At 51.0% G+C, this 17,820-nt stretch overlaps 5 protein-coding genes and 1 non-coding gene across 6 annotated transcripts; 3 read left to right on the top strand and 3 right to left on the bottom strand.

Annotated features, from left to right (window-relative positions):
* Positions 1 to 474: 474 nt before the first annotated feature.
* An16g04760 (uncharacterized protein) lies at positions 475 to 1,480 on the top strand (the record flags this gene model as incomplete). The annotated part of the gene is made up of 2 exons (XM_001397747.1): positions 475 to 1,365; positions 1,424 to 1,480. The coding sequence occupies 2 exons, from the start codon at positions 475 to 477 to the stop codon at positions 1,478 to 1,480; spliced, it is 948 nt and encodes a 315-aa protein (XP_001397784.1).
* Positions 1,481 to 2,453: 973 nt separating this feature from the next.
* Positions 2,454 to 3,587, bottom strand: An16g04750 (uncharacterized protein; the record flags this gene model as incomplete). The annotated part of the gene is made up of 2 exons (XM_001397746.3): positions 2,454 to 3,194; positions 3,261 to 3,587. The coding sequence occupies 2 exons, from the start codon at positions 3,585 to 3,587 to the stop codon at positions 2,454 to 2,456; spliced, it is 1,068 nt and encodes a 355-aa protein (XP_001397783.1).
* Positions 3,588 to 4,576: 989 nt separating this feature from the next.
* tRNA-Glu (TTC) lies at positions 4,577 to 4,648 on the top strand. Its single transcript has one exon. It is a non-coding gene; the product is annotated as a tRNA-Glu (tRNA).
* A 500-nt stretch (positions 4,649 to 5,148) lies between these two features.
* On the bottom strand, positions 5,149 to 6,959 carry An16g04730 (uncharacterized protein; the record flags this gene model as incomplete). The annotated part of the gene is made up of 4 exons (XM_001397745.3): positions 5,149 to 5,893; positions 5,949 to 6,085; positions 6,141 to 6,573; positions 6,667 to 6,959. 4 exons carry the CDS (start codon positions 6,957 to 6,959, stop codon positions 5,149 to 5,151), a joined length of 1,608 nt encoding a protein of 535 aa, XP_001397782.1.
* Positions 6,960 to 7,544: 585 nt separating this feature from the next.
* On the bottom strand, positions 7,545 to 14,891 carry An16g04720 (uncharacterized protein; the record flags this gene model as incomplete). The annotated part of the gene is made up of 5 exons (XM_059745111.1): positions 7,545 to 7,934; positions 7,997 to 9,874; positions 9,965 to 13,700; positions 13,755 to 14,706; positions 14,765 to 14,891. The coding sequence occupies 5 exons, from the start codon at positions 14,889 to 14,891 to the stop codon at positions 7,545 to 7,547; spliced, it is 7,083 nt and encodes a 2,360-aa protein (XP_059602764.1).
* A 1,585-nt stretch (positions 14,892 to 16,476) lies between these two features.
* On the top strand, positions 16,477 to 17,747 carry An16g04710 (uncharacterized protein; the record flags this gene model as incomplete). The annotated part of the gene is made up of 5 exons (XM_001397743.3): positions 16,477 to 16,498; positions 16,562 to 16,613; positions 16,669 to 16,801; positions 16,890 to 17,180; positions 17,241 to 17,747. 5 exons carry the CDS (start codon positions 16,477 to 16,479, stop codon positions 17,745 to 17,747), a joined length of 1,005 nt encoding a protein of 334 aa, XP_001397780.1.
* Between the last annotated feature and the right edge of the window lie 73 nt (positions 17,748 to 17,820).

Below are 17,820 nucleotides of genomic sequence, written 5' to 3'. Positions count from 1 at the left end.
AAATGCGCCCACTGCAGCAGCCAAGACTGGGGCCTGGAATGGGATGATTTCACTTCTCCGCAACGCTGAGTGTATCCGTTGGATCCAGATCTGTAGGACAGATCGCCGCACGTTCCACGCTGGCGGGGGCGATCCTCAGAGGCGTATCACCGACATTCTCTGGCTGCGGAAGCCACTTTCCGGGCTCCAGCCATGCTCCCACTCCCAAAGACCCCAGCGCCATGGTCTCGACGATCTATTCTCTTCGGATTTCTAGAATCATACAACGTCATCCACACAAGGACTGGCAGGCGTCGGTCTTTCGGAATTACCATACATTTTCGGTCTTCTAGTGCGTGAAACATTGATATTTATGCTCCCACTCCTCGAGCTTGTTTCCTTCCCAGCAACAAACCCCAGAGCATTTCTTTGATACCCCCAAGCTCAACACACTTTCTTTCTTCATACACGTTCAAAAAAAAAGTTACAATCACAATGGCACCAGTCGCTGTATCTCCTGAATCCCCGGTGTTTAACACCAAGCGTGACGGACAGGCTCTCGAGGAGCTGTCGGATGCTATTGACAATGTCAATGTCCTCAAGGACAACATGAAGAAGGAGAAGGGTCTGTACGAAGAGTCCGAGTTTGACAAGAACAAGGACAAGACCAAGTTCCGTCAGTACGAAGACGCCTGCGACCGGGTCAAGAACTTCTACAAGGAACAGCACACCAAGCAGACCGTGGCCTACAACCTCAAGGCCCGCAACGAGTTCCACTCCAAGACCCGCGCGGAGATGACCATCTGGGAGGCGATGGAGAAGCTCAACACCCTCATCGACGAGTCCGACCCGGACACCAGCCTCTCTCAGATCGAGCACCTCCTGCAATCCGCCGAGGCCATTCGCCGCGACGGCAAGCCCCGCTGGATGCAGCTGACCGGTCTCATCCACGACCTGGGCAAGCTGCTCTACTTCTTCGACGCCCAGGGCCAGTGGGATGTCGTCGGAGACACCTTCCCCGTCGGCTGTGGTTTCGATGAGCGCATCATCTACGGCCGTGAGTCCTTCAAGGACAACGAGGACTTCGGCCACCCCATCTACGACACCAAGTTCGGAATCTACAGCCCCGGCTGCGGCCTCGACAACGTCATGCTCTCCTGGGGTCACGACGAATACCTCTACCACGTCGTCAAGGACCAGTCCACTCTCCCGGACGAGGCCCTCGCCATGATCCGCTACCACTCGTTCTACCCCTGGCACAATGCCGGCGCTTACCACGAGCTGATGAACGACCACGACAAGGAGATGTTCAAGGCTGTCAAGGCATTCAACCCATACGACCTGTACAGCAAGAGCGACGATGTCCCTAGCCCTGAGGAACTCAAGGTAAGCCTACCCCATTACTCCGACTTTGGTGAACATAAGACTAACAAATGTCGAACAGCCATACTACCTCGACCTGATCGACGAATACTTCCCCAACAAGGTGATCAAGTGGTAGAGCATTGATATGATGTATGATTTTGGCTGGATGATTATATGTATTGCTTCTTCTTACAACACTTCTGCTTCTTATTCCCCTTTTACCCTCCTAGCATGCACGCAAGCGATGATCTACGACCTACTGCAGTCACTTTTGAATCAAAGAATGGGATAGATTCCCTTTTCCTCCTCCAATAAATTTCTTGCCCTTTCTCCACTGTAATTTCATCGGTACACAGAACCCCCTTAGAAAGAAGTATATGAACACAATAGCTCAGATCAGAGATCTAAAGAAACAAGCATCTACCCCTCATCTACCAAATACTAAACACCCATAGCAAATTAGACTACTATCCCCATCGGCTAAAAAAATCCAACCAGTATGATCTCCAACCCGCATGACCACACACCACCAATAAAGATCTGCCATTCCGCATACTTCGGAAACAAGGTCCCGGAGACGGTTTCTCTCCGGGGAATGTTGCCCATCTCGGTTAAGAAAAACTTTCAACCAAAGTCTGGAACGGCGGAGCTTGCTTTTTTGGGGGAAGTGGCGGGGTAGGTGGGGTTTGGGGCTTGCAGGTCATATGTAAGCTAACTTTTAGTTAGTTTAGCTGTTGGCGATTTTAGCTACTACTTACGTAGTAGGTGAGATGGAGCTGGTTATAGTTTGCATTGTCAGATGGATTTTCTGTGTAGTAACATTGTATCTGGAAGTAGATGAGGTGGTGTCAGTTGGAGACGGGTGGATGTTGCTGCTATGGAGTTTCACTTGCTTCTGTCAGTAGTATTTTAGTAGAGTACTGGGAGGGGGGTTGATGTGGAGTTTGAGCACGACTTACTTAGTGGGTGAGGTGTATATACGCAATGCTACAGCTTAGTTTTAATGTAGTATGATGAGATGCTGCTCTAAACAAGAACAGCCATCGCGCTTTTCATTAACATGAGGAAAGTACTAGTCATAACAGGAATCTATCGTGTCTATCATATCTTTAAAGTCTTGCCTTGGGAATACGCTGACCAGCCTCGTCGAAGAAGATCTTCTCGCCCGTGATCAGCGATTCTTGAAGGGCAGCGCCGATGCGGACTGCCTGGACGGCGCCCTCGAGCTTCAGAGGGACAGGGGTGTTCTCGAGACAGCAGGCCGTGAATTCATTCGCCTCAGTGACGAATGCATACTCGAAGCGATCGTAGTAGTGCTGGGGGATCTCGCGACGGACACCGTTCTCGTCGAAGATGTTGACCAGGTTCAGGGCAGGCTGGGTGTTAACGGCCAGCTTACCCTTGGTGCCGATGATTTCGGTGGTGTCTTCCTGGCCGGCTGCCATCATGCGCGAGGCGTAGAAGTAGGCGATTTTGCCGTTATGGAACTCCACCAAACCGACGGCGTTGTCCCGGTCGTTATGCTTGCGCAGGTCGGGCTCAACGGCGGTGATACCCACCGCAGACACAGACTTGACCTTGCTGTCTTGGCCGAAGAACCACAGAGCCAGGTCGATATCGTGGATGGAGCAGTCCACGAAGATACCACCCGAGAACTCGGCGTAGGCGACGAAGAACCCGGTGGGGTCCAGCTTGTCGCAGGTCTGACTGCGCATGACGGCGGGAGCACCAATTCCACCAGCGGACATCTTGTTGAATGCATCACGGTAGGAGGCATCGAAGCGACGGGAGAAACCGCACATTACTTTGAGTTCGGGCTTCTTGGCTGCTGCATCGAGGACGGTTTGGGACTATTGAAGAGACATGTTAGCTGCATTGCTAGGGAGGCATCGGGGGGCAAGGAGGTGAAAACATACGATCTCGACACTGGTCGACAAGGGTTTCTCGCAGAGAACGTTCTTGCCAGCCTCAATGGCCTTAATGGCCTGTTCAGCGTGCACGGCGGTCGCGGACGCAACGACGACGGCCTCCAGGCCTTCGTGCTTCAGCATGTCCTCGTAGTTCTTGTATGCCGTGACTCCGTACGGAGCAAGGTTGGCCTTGGCCCATTCCAGTTCCGAGTCGTCCGGAGTGCTGACGGCGACAAGGTCTGCACGGGGAGTACGCTGCAAGAAGTTGAGGGCATGACGCTTGCCCATGCGGCCCAGACCGGCACAGCCAACCTTCAGCTTTCTGGCAGACATTGTGATGATAAAGGAGGAGAGGAAGAGTGTAGATGAGGAATTGGGTTAGATAAAGGGGTGTTTCGTGTAACGGTCTGTAGAAGATGTGAGGAGAATTGAGGACGGTGAGAGGGAACGACAACAGCGAGGACGTGCAATTTAACCACACGACGAGAAGCTCCAGCAAGAGTCGGTCTAGCTCTATCGGAGGGGATGCGGAGAAGCTGGACCTGCCAAGTACCTTCTCCTCAGTTGTTTAGTTGGCAGGAGAAACAATCCCAGAGTGTGCCACTAGACTAGTAGGAGATCAGCCTGGAATAGCCGGGCAAGGCGCTTGGAGGGTTTGGACCCCCGTGGAGATGACCACTGCGACCCCGGATATCATCCTCCAGAGTTGCCCCGTGGGTCGGATTCCGGTCGGAAAAGGGGTTCCTGGAGGCAGCACAGCATTCAGAATAGCAGGCATCCAGGCATCGAGTATGATAAAATGGACCAGCCTCCTCATGAGGGGGATGCAGTTGGGGATGAATGCATGACTTCTCCATCGATATCCCACCCACTAAGCAGTTAGTTGACTATCAGTCTATCCTGGAATTGTCGCAGAGACACGAATACATTCTCACCGCATATAGAAGCACACTTCCGCTTCTGGTAATCACCGGCGCGAGTTCCCCCGCCGGGGGTTGGGGCAGCGGGGATTGGTGCCCTTTCCGGGGGTCAGACTGGGTCTGGACCCTCAATCCAGCATCACCCTTATGTTCCATCGGGGAATCAATCGCGCTCAATTGATTCTGTCTGGATCATGAAGCGGGTAGTCATTAATCAGCAGATTTATCTCAGGAGCCATGACATCTTCAGAATGTTGTTACCCTTCTTACAATCGCCTCCCTGTGGGTCCTAATGCCACTTCAGTCCAAACAGTTTATGGTAGGTCAATTAACGGCGATATCTAGCTGACAGTTGAGGTTTGATTCATATAGCTTCAAAATGCGCGCAAATCTCGAATACCATCCATTGTAGTGTAACGGCTATCATACCTGTCTTTCACACAGGAGATCGGGGTTCGATTCCCCGCAATGGAATCTCTTTTTGATTTTTGCTCTCTCTACATGTGCCTTTGCACTGCATTCAACAATTGCGAAGTATGCTGGCAACTGCTGCGGTTTCAACCTCGTCGCGTTTGCGATCTGCTCTGTCAAAGTTTGCCGCTTGTCGGACTGCTTGGGCTTTTGCCCGTCGTCATCATGATAGCAACTACTGATATATTTACATGGTTTTCTCGCGCTTAATCCAGCTAAGCAGGAGGTGGAAAATAATAAGGTGGGCGATGGTGGTAAGAGTCTGGACTTTTGTGCCGCTTCTACCATTGGAATCTCTGCAGTGATGAGCAAAATAGTGCAGTGCAAATTGTTAGGAACCAAAGGCCGGTATTATTAGGATCACTGTTGGGTGTCTTTCTGGCATTTGCATCAATCACGCGACAAGTAGTTACACTCCACCCCTCGCTTTGCATAAAAGAACCTATGAACATGAATTGAAACAATGCACCGGAACTATAAGACTTGCCGACAATATACTGGATTCAAGGCTCATTCTCCGCTTTTTCCGCCTTCAACGCTGCTGCTTTTCTCGCCCTCCTCTTCGCCGCCATCTCAACTGGATCCGCAAAGCCATCCCCCTTCAACCACGCGAGTGCCTTCCGCACACCCTTCCCCTGCACAGCGGACGGCCTCGTCTCAAGAATAGACCCAATGAGTGCCCACGCTAGCACAATGATGCTTAGGTCTCCGCCCTTCCAGCCCTTCCATAATCCGCGCTTGACGCCGGTCTTCCAGGCCGAGTCCACAGCTGCTCGGAAGAAGTACATGAAGATACCACGGCTGTTTGTGAGGAAAGCAAATGGAACGCCTGCGAGCGCGCCACTAAGGAAGAACCGTTTAGCGGGAAGCACAGAGCGTGGGAGAAGGGTGTTCCAGAGACAGATGCTACCCCATGCGAAACCAGTAGACGCAGAGAGGATGGCGGTCATGGTAATGATTTTCTTGGAGAGTTTGTTGATGGAACTGATAGGCTCGTTCATGAGGGCCTTAATGTTGCGTAGAGATAGGGCTAGAGTGACGGTGGTAAGGAAGCGAGCGAGCGGTGGAACCAAGAGGAGGATGTGGTGCAGAAAAGCGGTACTGCAGCTGGGGCTGTTTGGGTGGAGTAAGGCACACGAGAGACTGGAGATTGCTGGATGGGCAGGGCCGGTGATAGGGGAGATAGATGTTAGTGTAGACGGTAGCGTGTTTGGGCTTCCTGGGTGTAAGATAGGGGAGGCAAATGCCCTGGTAGATGCATTAGTTGGGAAGGTCTGATGTTAAAGTAGGTGCTAGAACTTACGGCCACCGTAGGTTGGCGATGTTGGCCAAGGAATCAACCACATCTTCCTTCTCTGGCCATGGTATCTCCAGGGGCAAGGACTCGGGACGGCCGCGCACGTAGCTCGGAGAGAGCCTCAGGATAACATCTCCAAACCACTTTTTGTACAAATCAGCGTATGAATAGCTTCGGTGTCAAACAATATCAACGAACCTTGGGTGCAGTCTCGCGATCAAAAATGAAGGCATGGAAGAGTTGTGCGCATGCAATTGGCATTAACAACCAGCTTCCGAACCATCGAGGTCGATCCTTGAACCATCCCTTCTCATCCAGCGCATTAAACAGAAACTCCAAGCTACGAGTAGCTGTGTAGATTGCTGCCGTCAGCCGCAATTGCTTCTGTGGACATATTCCCAACGCAAGCCCCGCAATACTGGCACCAACTGCGGGCGCAAAGCGAGACGTGAGTGCTCTGGAAATCCGTGGGTTGCGGTCCCGGAAAGGTCGAGCATCGTCTGTACGAAGGTTGGCACGCAACTTGACGAAGAAGCGATAGAGGAAGCGGTGGATGAGAAGAAGAAGCGACAGGGAGATGGAGAGGCGAAAGTTTGGGGAGCGCGCAAAAGAGGTGCGCGATGTATTCTTTCTGTAAAAGATATTGGAGATCAGCCACGTACATGAACCGTCCCCTCATACCTCTGATGGTCTACAATAAGCGTATAAAGAAGAGAGAGCTTACTGGGTTAGGTCGCCGCGGATCCTCCCAGCCACGACGTCAACGAGCTTCAACAGGGAGCTGGACAAAACAAACACGCGTAACGAGGCTCGAATGGAAGCTTCATTATGCTTGTTTTTAGACCGAACTATAGCCTCGAAAGCTGAAGGCGAGGGAAGCTTGTTCTGGATGGCGGAGGGAGTGCGCTGAACGGCATAATCATGGAGCAGCTTGTACTCCTTGGCGCTGAGGGAAATGCGGAGAGCGTTGCGAACCACCGGATGGAGGTCGGGGTTAGGCGTGGAGTCGGACGCCATGGTGCGGTAGATTCTAACGGGTCATACGCGTGGGTCTCAACGATGGACTAAACTCACATCATGAGAAACAGGGGATGGAAAGACAGAAAGCAAGGGACCGAGTGTGAGGAAGGAAGGAATTAAGCTCCAGCGTTCGGCGGATTTGCAGCTGACCGTCCTTCGCGCCCGTGACCTCGGCTATTTCGCGCAATCACCTGAAAATGGTCTGCCTCGAGACAGGTATACTTCATCATTAGAACTGCATTTTGCCAGATTCAATACGGGATATGGGTAAAGTCAAATTCACTGTCTATATCACAAACTGTTCCATGCCATGTTGCCGTTGCAAGATGTGAAAAGCAATAGTATCACCATGAAAGCAGGCCCTTGATAATCCATGCGTCCCCATCGCGGGTACATGGCAAACACAGTACCTGGGTGAGAATAATAAGGGAATAATGCTACATAGAAAGTAAGAACGAAAATTGTAAAAACATGATCGAGAAGCTGAAAAGGCGTGGAACGAAGAATGATGCCATGCAAAATCCGTTGCCATGATTTGCGCCACAATAAGACCCTAGAAAAACACGAACGGCGCTATAAGAATCACCAGAAACTGCACCATCCAATCCAATGCTGACAGATGTTCTCGACACTGGTGGCTTGCGCAAGAAGCTTGTCCACCTGGTCGCTGACGTTGAGTTCCTCACTCGGCTTGAAATCTCTTCCTGTCAGCTTCTCCTTGACACGGGCAAGCACCTGGAGCGCTCGCGCGTTCTGTGCCTCTCTAGCTTCGTTGGGAATGCCCTCCTGTGCATCCAAGATACCACCCTCAAGAATGGAAGGCCGGCGGTGACGAGAGAAGTTGCTGGGCTGTACCCCATGATCGATATTAATGTTAGAGACGACCGACTGACGACGCTCGGCAGAAAATGGCATTCGATCTGGGGACTCGCGGATCCCCAAACGCCAGTTGATCAGTGGATCGTGAATGAACTACAACATAAACCATTAGCATAATGTCATCCATGGGACACGATATGGTGCCATGTGCTTACCGCTTCCAAAACAGCCATGAGGGAATCCTTGTTCTCTCTCAAGACACGCATGACAGCCTCGCAAGTAATCCGGTAACTTCCTTCGATATTGCTGACTTCCATGGCAAATGTCAACATACGAGTCAACCGGAAAGGTACCCTCTCAGGATACTTCTCACGGTGCATCGCCACCTCGAAGCAGTCACCGAAGTCGATATGGACCACTTTTCCGGTAACCCGATCCAGAAGCAAATTGGACGGGTGACGATCGCCAAGACCAAGTATGTAACCAACCATGGACATGACACCAAGGGAACGCGTGTAGTTCGTGCGGCGCTCCAGCCAGGCCTCCGAGCTACTACTCTTAAGCCATAGAACGCGATAGAGGTCCTTTCCAGTGGTATTGTCCATGGCATAGCCGAACACCTCCACCTTCTGCATAAGAGTAAGATTATCGTAGTCGGGCGCCATTTGGAGCATAATGCGGTGTTCAATGTTCAGCAAGATACGTCGGCTTTCTCGGTATTCCTTGATCAAGGCATGCAATGTGTCACTGTTGGAAACCCATCCAAGGATACCAGAGCTCTGTGATAGCGGGATTGCAGGGAACCGTTGCACAGACAGATGCCGTTTGAAACTCTCTCCATCGTTATCAAGTAGTGTGTTGACCAGGCCGAAGAGCTGCATGACACGTTCATCCTGCCGGATGTCTTCGTGTCCCTTCACACAGTACATGTACGAGTTTCCGTCACTGCCCTTCAATGTCATTCTCCGTGGTCTCTTCTTGGTCTGTAGTACGTGTAATATGGGATCGAAGCTGAGGATGCGAATGATGGGCCTGCCACTTTGGTATGTACCTGGGACCGCAAGGTCAAGGTCAATACAATCCTTGAGCTTGGGTGAAACGTATTTCAAATCGAGCGTGGAGAGCTGTGGCAGCTGCCGGCTGATCTTGCGGAATACTGTGTAATAAAGATCCCATGCTTGGTTCAAATCACCAATCTCTTCAGTCTCCCGGTAGAGCATACAATAGTGCTTCGCCTCTGCAAGATCGCGACCAAAGGCCTGAGCAAATGACACCTCGCGCAACGTCTCGGCACCCTTATCGAGCATCTCATGCAAGGGCGCTAGAGTTGCAAACATGCCTTCCACATTGTGATCGCCAAAGTAGAGTCGGGAGGCTTCTTCTAGGCCTTCGTGCCAGAGCTCGTGCCACAAGACCGCGACTCGAATCAGCTCATGACTTACAACATCAGCTTGCTCCACGAGTTTCGCACTGTGCTGTCGCATGCTGTCCATAATGTTGCTGGCGGATTGCGATCGTCGAGCAACATTAGACTTCATTGCAACGGTCAATGGGTACACCAAAGCCTGGGGATGTACTTTGCCAACTTCAGCCAGCAGCCGATGAACAGCACTCCGCACTCGGATATTAGGTTGATTGATCCGAGCTATAAGCTGTGGAGTGACAGCAAGCCAGGTATCAATGTTCACTGCCGTAAAGCCTTCTGCTACAACACTGTTCACTTCCTGATCACCACCGTGGGTGAACCAGAGTGTCAGCAACCGCAATGTATCCTGCAGGGATGAGGTTGACGACAGTGAAATTGACCTGAGGAAGCCGCGAAGTGCAGGTATTACATGCTCCGTGACAATGTGTCCGGGGACCATGGCCATTGTCGTGCCATCTCTGCTGGCTTGGCTAGCAATCGTCGTAACGACTTCAAAGTTCGCCAATGCCCACGAATGCCATGCTTTGTATGAATCACGGTTGTATTTGGTCGCAGCGGCATACGCATTGAGCACTTCACGAACGTGTTCCGGTCTCCAATCACCTCGCTGCAGCGTTGTCTGCCATTCACCTTGGCGGAGATAGCTCTTTGCTAGTAGCCTTCTGAACTTAGCAACATCGCCGATGCGTTCTCGCAGCCCCATTGCATCCGCATGGTTGGCATCCGCTATTCCGTTGACTCCGTTCACGCCATTGACTCCATTTATTCCATTATGATCCGCCTGCGATAACATGAGAGCATTGAACCGTGTAAGGTCTTCTGTCAGGCTTGAAGTGAACTCCTTCAACATTTGAAGGGCCTCGCGTTGACGTCCGGTGGCCCAGTTGAACTTCAATCGGGCATAGGTAACTTCTGGGGGAGCAATTGCCCTCGTGCCGTTGCTGTCGGAAACCACGGTCTCCAGTGATGCGAGCGACCGCTCGGCGAGTCCCATACGGTTGGATTTGCGACAGAGATTGGCGAATTTAATCCACATGTCGAGGTTCTCACGAGGAGAGGTGACAAGCGCCCTAACCTTGAGCATGCGCTGCCATACCTCTACATTTTGTTGACAGCCGAGTAGTCGCTTGTTCCATGTTTGACGCATCGAATCCTGTTTCTCGGGATCGCCAATGTTCTGTTTGTACGTAATGATCTCCTCGAGCTCAGCGAGCATTTGAACACGCACAACAACATTGTAGGCACGGTTGTACGACTCTCCCAGCAGTGCTGAAAGCTCTGTGTCCAAACCATTGCGAGCCTTTTCAATATACATGGTTGCTTCGTCAAACTGATTCCGGTGAATGGCAAGGATGGCGCCGAAGAAGGACCGATCTGGCGACTGCTCCTTCATTACACCAAGATAGGAATCCATCAATTCCCACTGGCCGCGACCCCACGCAGCCGCTGCAGCTAGAGGTGCAATGGCTCTGCGATGTTCGAGGGATGCCTGGTTCCACTTCTCCTGGGCGAGGTCGGAGAGCACCTTCCACTCACCGAGAGCATGGAGACAGCGCATTTTACCCATCGTGACTCCGAAGGAATCTGGGTCTATCTTCTCACGTCGTTTGTACGCAGCAAGAGCCTCCTCCCAACGTTGAAGCTTCTCAAACCATGTCTCTTTGAGCTCCACATCCCGGTAAGCCTGCGCTTTTCGCAAGATACCAATTGCAGCATCAGATTGCTGAAGCTGATTGTTGATGGTGATCAAAGCCTCCACTGCCCCTGAGTTCTGGTCTTGCTCAAACTCAAGTTCCTTGTAATGCAAGGCCTTCGCGAACGCGTGACATTTAGCAGCGTACTTGCCTAGAGTGCGGATATCAATGGGAAGGGCCTTGTCGTCATGCTCCATGAATTCCGCTAGGTTAAGAAGAACCTGCAGGATTTCGGGAGGTATATTAGGTGAGGTGAGGGCCTTCTCGATCGACCGGACGAGCTCTTCTTGGTATTGGTCATACAACTCGGTCCAGCAGGAAACAAACGCCGCGTTGAAGAGATCCCTCGCTAAGGGCTGATATATACCAGCCAAACTCGCGCATGCTCGAAGAGCGGGAGAAGGTGACTCTTTCAGCAATTCAACGCTAAATCGTCGAATCCACTCTTGCCAGTCTTCACGAGTAGACTTCTGTGAGGCGTCCCAAGCATTCTTCAAGTGCTGCTGGTTGACAACCATCTTCTTTTGTCCAATCTCGGCATAATTGGTGTCATCCGCCAGTGCCGCGTAGTTTTCCTCGGGATTGAGGTCTTGTGGGAGCGGATCCCCCTTTTGTATCTTCGTCACCAAGATGTGGTAGTTGACATGATTGATCTGGTTATACTTTATGACCTTATTCAGCAGGTGGATGTAGTGGTTGAAGTCTTGGCCTAGCTGAAAGATGAGCGCGCAGATACAGTCCATAGCAGCTTGTCGCAGCACGCGATCGGTGCCTGCAACAACCCGGGACAGAGAATGGACCATCAATGATGCGAAGTCCGAGACGTTCACCTGCCGTGAAAGCTTGGTGAGGGTCTCAATAGCGGACTTTCGGATACTCTGGGGGTTTTGAGTCCTGTCAAAAAGTCGCACGATGGAGGGAACAATCAGGTGCATATACTCCTCTCCGCTTGTACCGAATATCAAAAATGTGTGGAGTATCTTCTCCGAAGGTTGACGACGCATCGTGGTGTCCTTCTCAAGCGTGTCGAGCATCGGAGGGATCAGGCCTGCAAGGTACTTCTTGAATTCACCTTCCAATGACTTGGCGATCGCTTCCACGAGCGAGAGTATTGTAGCCTGAACTTGGTAGGAAGCTTCCCAGAATTCACGGACGACTTCAATGATCTCGGGCAAAAAGGCTCGTATGTGTTGCCGCACGATATTGACCAGAATCGCCATCTGATTGAAGTACGATTCAAGGCGGCTCGGGGGTGATCCTCTGATGACCGATATGAAACCTGGTATTATCTGTCCAAGGAATGGTACGCATTTCAGACCAAGGGTCTTGAATATCGTCACAATGGCATCAATGACTGCAGAGTGATACTGCGCAAGAGACGATTCACGCAAGATGTTTTGCATTAGCGTGTTAATAACAACTGTAGGGTAGTACTCCTCGCTGGACGGCGTGAGGCCTTGCATGATAAGCGCGACATCAGATACAGTTTGCACTTCATTGATGTGATGAACTACCGGCGCGGTCTCGCTGATCTGTTGGTATTTGTAGGGGTCCAAGGCTCCAAGAATACCCAGTAATTTGATTGTCTCCTTACGCAGAGACCCGGTTTGCTCGGTCTTGATGATGTTGATAAGGACTGCGAGTAGATGAGAATATTCGAGGTATGGATCAATAACGTAACCGGAGTTGCTGGCCAGCTGGCCCAGTGTCCTCAAGGCCGCCTCGCGCTTGGAATGAGAAGAGAGATCCTGTAGCGCATCCAGGATAATCGGCATAAGCTGCGGCAGGTATGTTTTCATTTCACTGCCACCCACATTTGCAAGTTCACCAACGGCCCTCAATGTAGTGGAAGCGACACCAGGATTGGCGTCGGTTGCCTTGGGTAGCAGTGTAGTCACCATAGGATCAACATAGGACCGGATCAATTTCGTCGCATTCGAAACAAACAGGCTGATCAACTGGGCACTCTCTTCCTTTTGGCGTGCAGTGCTAGCAAAGCCGAGACTTGTCAAAAGGTTGACAAGCAGCTTCCGCAGCGGTGGGAAGACGTAGGCAGGGTTGACACTGGAAAGGCGACCTATGATACAGATCGCAGCCTCTCTGACGGGGAACACTTCATCATTGACAGCCAAGAATAAACATCTGATGTTCTCCGGTCTAGCTAGGTGCCGATCAAATTTCCTATCCAAGGACCACAGGACAGTACGTCGGATGTCAGGGTCGGGATCTCCAACACCAACAGTCAAAAGCTTGTCGATTACCTCACTGACGACTTGGATCGAATGACTGCTTGTCTGGTTGATGATAGGATCATGAACAAACAGCTGACAGCAGGTGAGTGCTGAAGCTTTCCGGATCTCAGGGTTGTCATTCTCGACATAGTTGATCGCCACGTCCCGCACAAATTCGTTAAGGATATGGCCCGAAAAGTCAAAACTGCCTAGTGTGTGCAATGCAAGGGCGATCTCCGTGTCAGAGTGTAGCTCTTGAGGGGCGAAATCCCGTGCAAATGAGGGCATTGGAGGTAATCTGCTCTCTGGGCACCCCAAAGGCCTGAAAGGAGTGCCATAAAGAATCAAGCTTAGCATATCCAGTAGTTTTTCTTGGATTATGGGCTTTATTGGCGGAATATAGTGAGCCATGTCGACCAGCGCTTGGGTTAAGGATTCGCTAAGCCCGCAGGCGAAAATGGGATCGAGTAATGCTTCCATGTACTTGCTGAGCGCCTGGCCTACAGCCAAAGACAGCATACTGATACACTCGAACATTGGCGCTTCTTGAACGGCAGCTCGGTTCCTCCTTCGGTATATTAGCTATACTGCCACCTAGGTGCACTGGGGCTTGGGGACTTACGCTTTCATTGCTAGACCTTCCCTGATATAAACGATGATGCCATCGAGATATTGTGCGATGGCGACCCCAACAGCATTCGCGATCTTTCCTATAGCGATGAACGCGGCGTTCCGTTCTTTATCTCTTTTAAGCTGGGCCTGGAGATAGATCATGAATCTGTGGAGGTACGTCTCTGTGAAGTCAAGGGGGGCGTAGGAGGCGAGAATCGGGATTGTCTGAACAACCTGAGTGCGGATTTTCGGATCACGATGGTCCTTGAGACGGAGGACTATCTCGCAGGCATTTCGGTAGTGCTCATTCATGAACATGGCGCCCTTTAGGAGAAGCTCCTTGAGAACCAGGAGCGAGCCATGTATCCAATCCACATTGCTTGATTTGAGACCTAAAAGCGCTTCCTCGTATACCCTTGAGAACCATAGCTGCCGAACCTGCAAATCTCTAGCAGCGATTATATCAAAGCACTCGCTGACAGCATTAGCCGCAGCTTCCCGTATGAGAACCTTGGGATCCCTCAGAGCGACCCAAATTAGCTCGAAGATCTGGGGAACGAAGCCATAAAGAAGCGTGGGTGAGCCTTTCGCGAGCTCCCGGATAACGAGCACGGCAGCAAACCGTCGGCTTTCTTGTCGTTCTGACTGAAGGGCCTCCAGAGCAGATTGTATTTCACTCTCCACTAGCTCCGCAGTCAGAGCTCCGCCTGGTTTAGCCAAACGGCCAAGAGCCGCAGCAGCATAGACCAATACTGCATTGTCGTTGCTGCGAAGAGCATTGCGCAAGTAACTGGCGAACCGAGTGGTCTTCTGCGCAGCGTCCACTCCTTCAAAGTCTATCAGACGATCAAGGGCCAACAGGCCACCGATCTTCTCGTGTGCGTCATTCCCAGTAACTACCAGTTGTGCTATGCGCTGGCTAACCGCGTTAAAAAACTCCAAAAACTTCTCGGGGGACCAGTCTAAGATAAAGACCCAGAATCAGCGCTAGTCAGTGGATGATCCGAAGCGATATCATACCTCGAGAGATAGCGAGAACGTTGTCGTAAAGCTCGTAAGCAGCTCGCACCCGTGTCTCCTCATTCTTCGACTTCAACTCGGCGAAAAGCCGATGAGTAACGTCCGTGATAGGACCTGCTTGCGCCATTTTTGCGAACCACACCCCAGGGTGGACATTTGAAGTCAACCTCTAGGGCATGTATGATGGCACAGAGGGAGCATGGGCAAGAGAGCCGTTGACGGGCGGCGTTGAGTGATGCGGGAGGTGAGGTCGAGGGCGTTCGGAAATCGTGCACGGACCAGGTGCTTCTGGCCTGGGGCATCCGCGGTGGGTTACATGGGGCAGCCTGAGGTGTTTGCGACTAATTTTACCCTTACATTCACCGTCTTTGAGGGATTATTATGCCTATAGAAGTACGTTAATTGGCTGCCCGCATATTCTCGGTTACCTGATTAAGTATTTCATTGTTCCTTCTAGATTCGTTTAACTTATCCCTAGGACTAGGCATCCCTGAAGCCAGTGCGACCCGAGCACAAGTACAGCCTCGTTCACATTCTCATTTCGCCGAAGGAGGTGCCTTGAATCAATCCTTGCTTGACTAGTGGTCTTCTGATGCCCAAATTCAATGCCTTAGATGTCATGGGACTTTTTGACGGTGAGGTAATGCAGATCATCAGCCACATGCGCACCCTATAGTTATTGAGGGACTACGGAGTCCGGGGCGTCGGCACAATTAAACTACTCCGTACAAGCGTAAGCAGGTAATTAAGTAGCTGCCTGCGCCCAAATAGCGACAAAAGTACCATCATGTACGTGGTGTTTGACGAAAACTTTTGTAAGTCTCTTCTCATTGATCAAAAATTTCTGGCCCTGGTATATGATATCTTGCTCCCTGTCCCCGAATACTTTATAGCCTGAAGACTGGAATTCGAGGGGTCATGTATCTGCGTTCTACAACAAGTACAGTACAGGCACTTACCACTTGAAGAATATATATAGTATAGATACTAGTATTGATGGTTCTGATTTCGAAGCTTGGCCTGCGCCCCGTACTTAATTGAATAAGTGTTGGGGCCTTTACCATCCTTGCTAATCAATAGATTTAGCTTCCAAGGTCATCTAGTGGGAAGGGCATAGTAGACATGGAAAAGCCCCTTATTTTAGCACGATATGCAGACCGATCACTTGATATTCGCGGTATTTATTAGCCTATAACCAGAACATATTGGCTAATGTCGAATGGCGTAAGTTGCTGTCTTCTATGGCAACATTCGAGACCGCAGGGTAACTAGCTCCCTTTCGGGCCGGGGAGATAGTGGATAAGGGACACGAGCATCATCCACCTTCCCGGGGGTCCTCGGCAGTCTTGATAGCCAGCGCCTGCCGTGACTGGATCGGTAGTAGCCATGAGATGATGAGGCCAGCTAGAATAATCACCTCACTGGCTTACACAATGTCGGAGTTAACCATGCAACATTAGTGCCATAATTCCGTTCTCCTGGGATTTGTAATCGAGGCGGGAGCCTATCACAACCCCACGATAATGGCGACAGTGGACCTCGGTGGGGGATATGACGGTTCAAGTTGAGGAGGGGTAGCAGTCCGGAGTAAGTATAAAGGCAATGGCGTGCTGCCATACTTCTCCTGAGTAGAATACTGAACCAGACCCATCTAAGTGCCCCTGTATACGAACTCAGCCTTCAATTGACTCCCCCGTTTGAATATAGCAACCATGCCCAAGGTTCTCTTGAGTGGTAAGTGTCATGATCTACAAACCCTCAGAGATGGTTTTCAATGGAGCTAACCAGGTTCTGTAGGAGGCAGTGGCTTCATTGCTGCTCACATTGTTGACATTCTGCTCGCGCATGGGTAGGCGTCAATGGCTCAGCTTGCTTCTATAACAACACTGACCTGGCCACCACAGCTTCGACACCGTTGTCACCGTGAGGTCCGAGGAGAAGGGCCAAAGGATCCTAGAGGCTCATCCAAACACGCCGAAAGAAAAGCTCTCCTACGTTATTGTCAAGGATGTCGCGGCAGAGGGTGCCTTTGATGAAGTACGGCTTCCTATTGTGTCCACCTATTTCCCTGATACTTCCGTTGATGTTGCTTGCCACGTTCGAAACTAAATCATTGTTCCTGTAGGCCGTCAAATCTGACCCACCATTTGACTATGTCCTGCATACTGCATCGCCCTTTCACCACAATGTTCAAGATCCAGTGAAAGACTTTTTGGACCCCGCCATCAAGGGAACAACCGGTATACTGAAGGCAATCAAGGCCAATGCTCCAACGGTGAAGAGGGTCGTTATCACTTCCTCATTCGCAGCGATTGTCAATGCCAAGAAGCACCCCGAATCGTACAGTGAGAAGAATTGGAACCCGGTAACTTGGGAGGAAGCCCTGAATGCCTCTAATACCTACCGTGCGAGCAAGGTATGTGAAGAGCCCTATGCTTCGGACTTACTTGAACTGATATCTGACCCATTTGTGCAGACATTCGCAGAAAAGGCAGCCTGGGACTTTGTAGAAAAGGAGAAGCCAAACTTCGACATTGCGACTATCAACCCGCCTTTTGTGTTTGGGCCTGTTGTGCACTACCTCAACTCACTAGACGCCATCAACACTTCGAACCAGAAAGTTAGTAACCTGATTCAAGGAAAGTGGAAGGACGCTATTCCTCCATCCGGCACGTTCCTCTGGGTAGATGTACGCGATGTTGCACTTGCGCATGTCAGGGCTATAGAGGTCCCAGAGGCCGGTGGTCAGCGTTTCTTTGTCACTGCCGGCTATTACTCAAACAAAGAGATTGCAGACATAGTACGAGAAACGCTCCCTGAACTTGAAGATAAATTCCCCCCGAAGGGCTCTTCGAGTGATTTGCCAGCGGACATCTACAGCTACGACAACAAGAGATCCGTGGAAGTTTTGGGCATCCAATACCGGACGTTGAAACAGTCCATTGCTGACACAGCCAAGTCACTTTCGTCTATTGGCGTCTGATGTGATATACGGAGGTTATATGTATGATTCTAGAACACACAGGACAAATAAGAGAGAATTAGATAGAACGGAG

This window comes from Aspergillus niger, assembly GCF_000002855.4.
Source record: "Aspergillus niger supercontig An16".
Lineage (NCBI taxonomy): Eukaryota > Fungi > Ascomycota > Eurotiomycetes > Eurotiales > Aspergillaceae > Aspergillus > Aspergillus niger.
The sequence above is the reverse complement of the archived record's forward strand: the minus strand, read 5'-3'. Positions and strand labels throughout refer to the sequence as shown.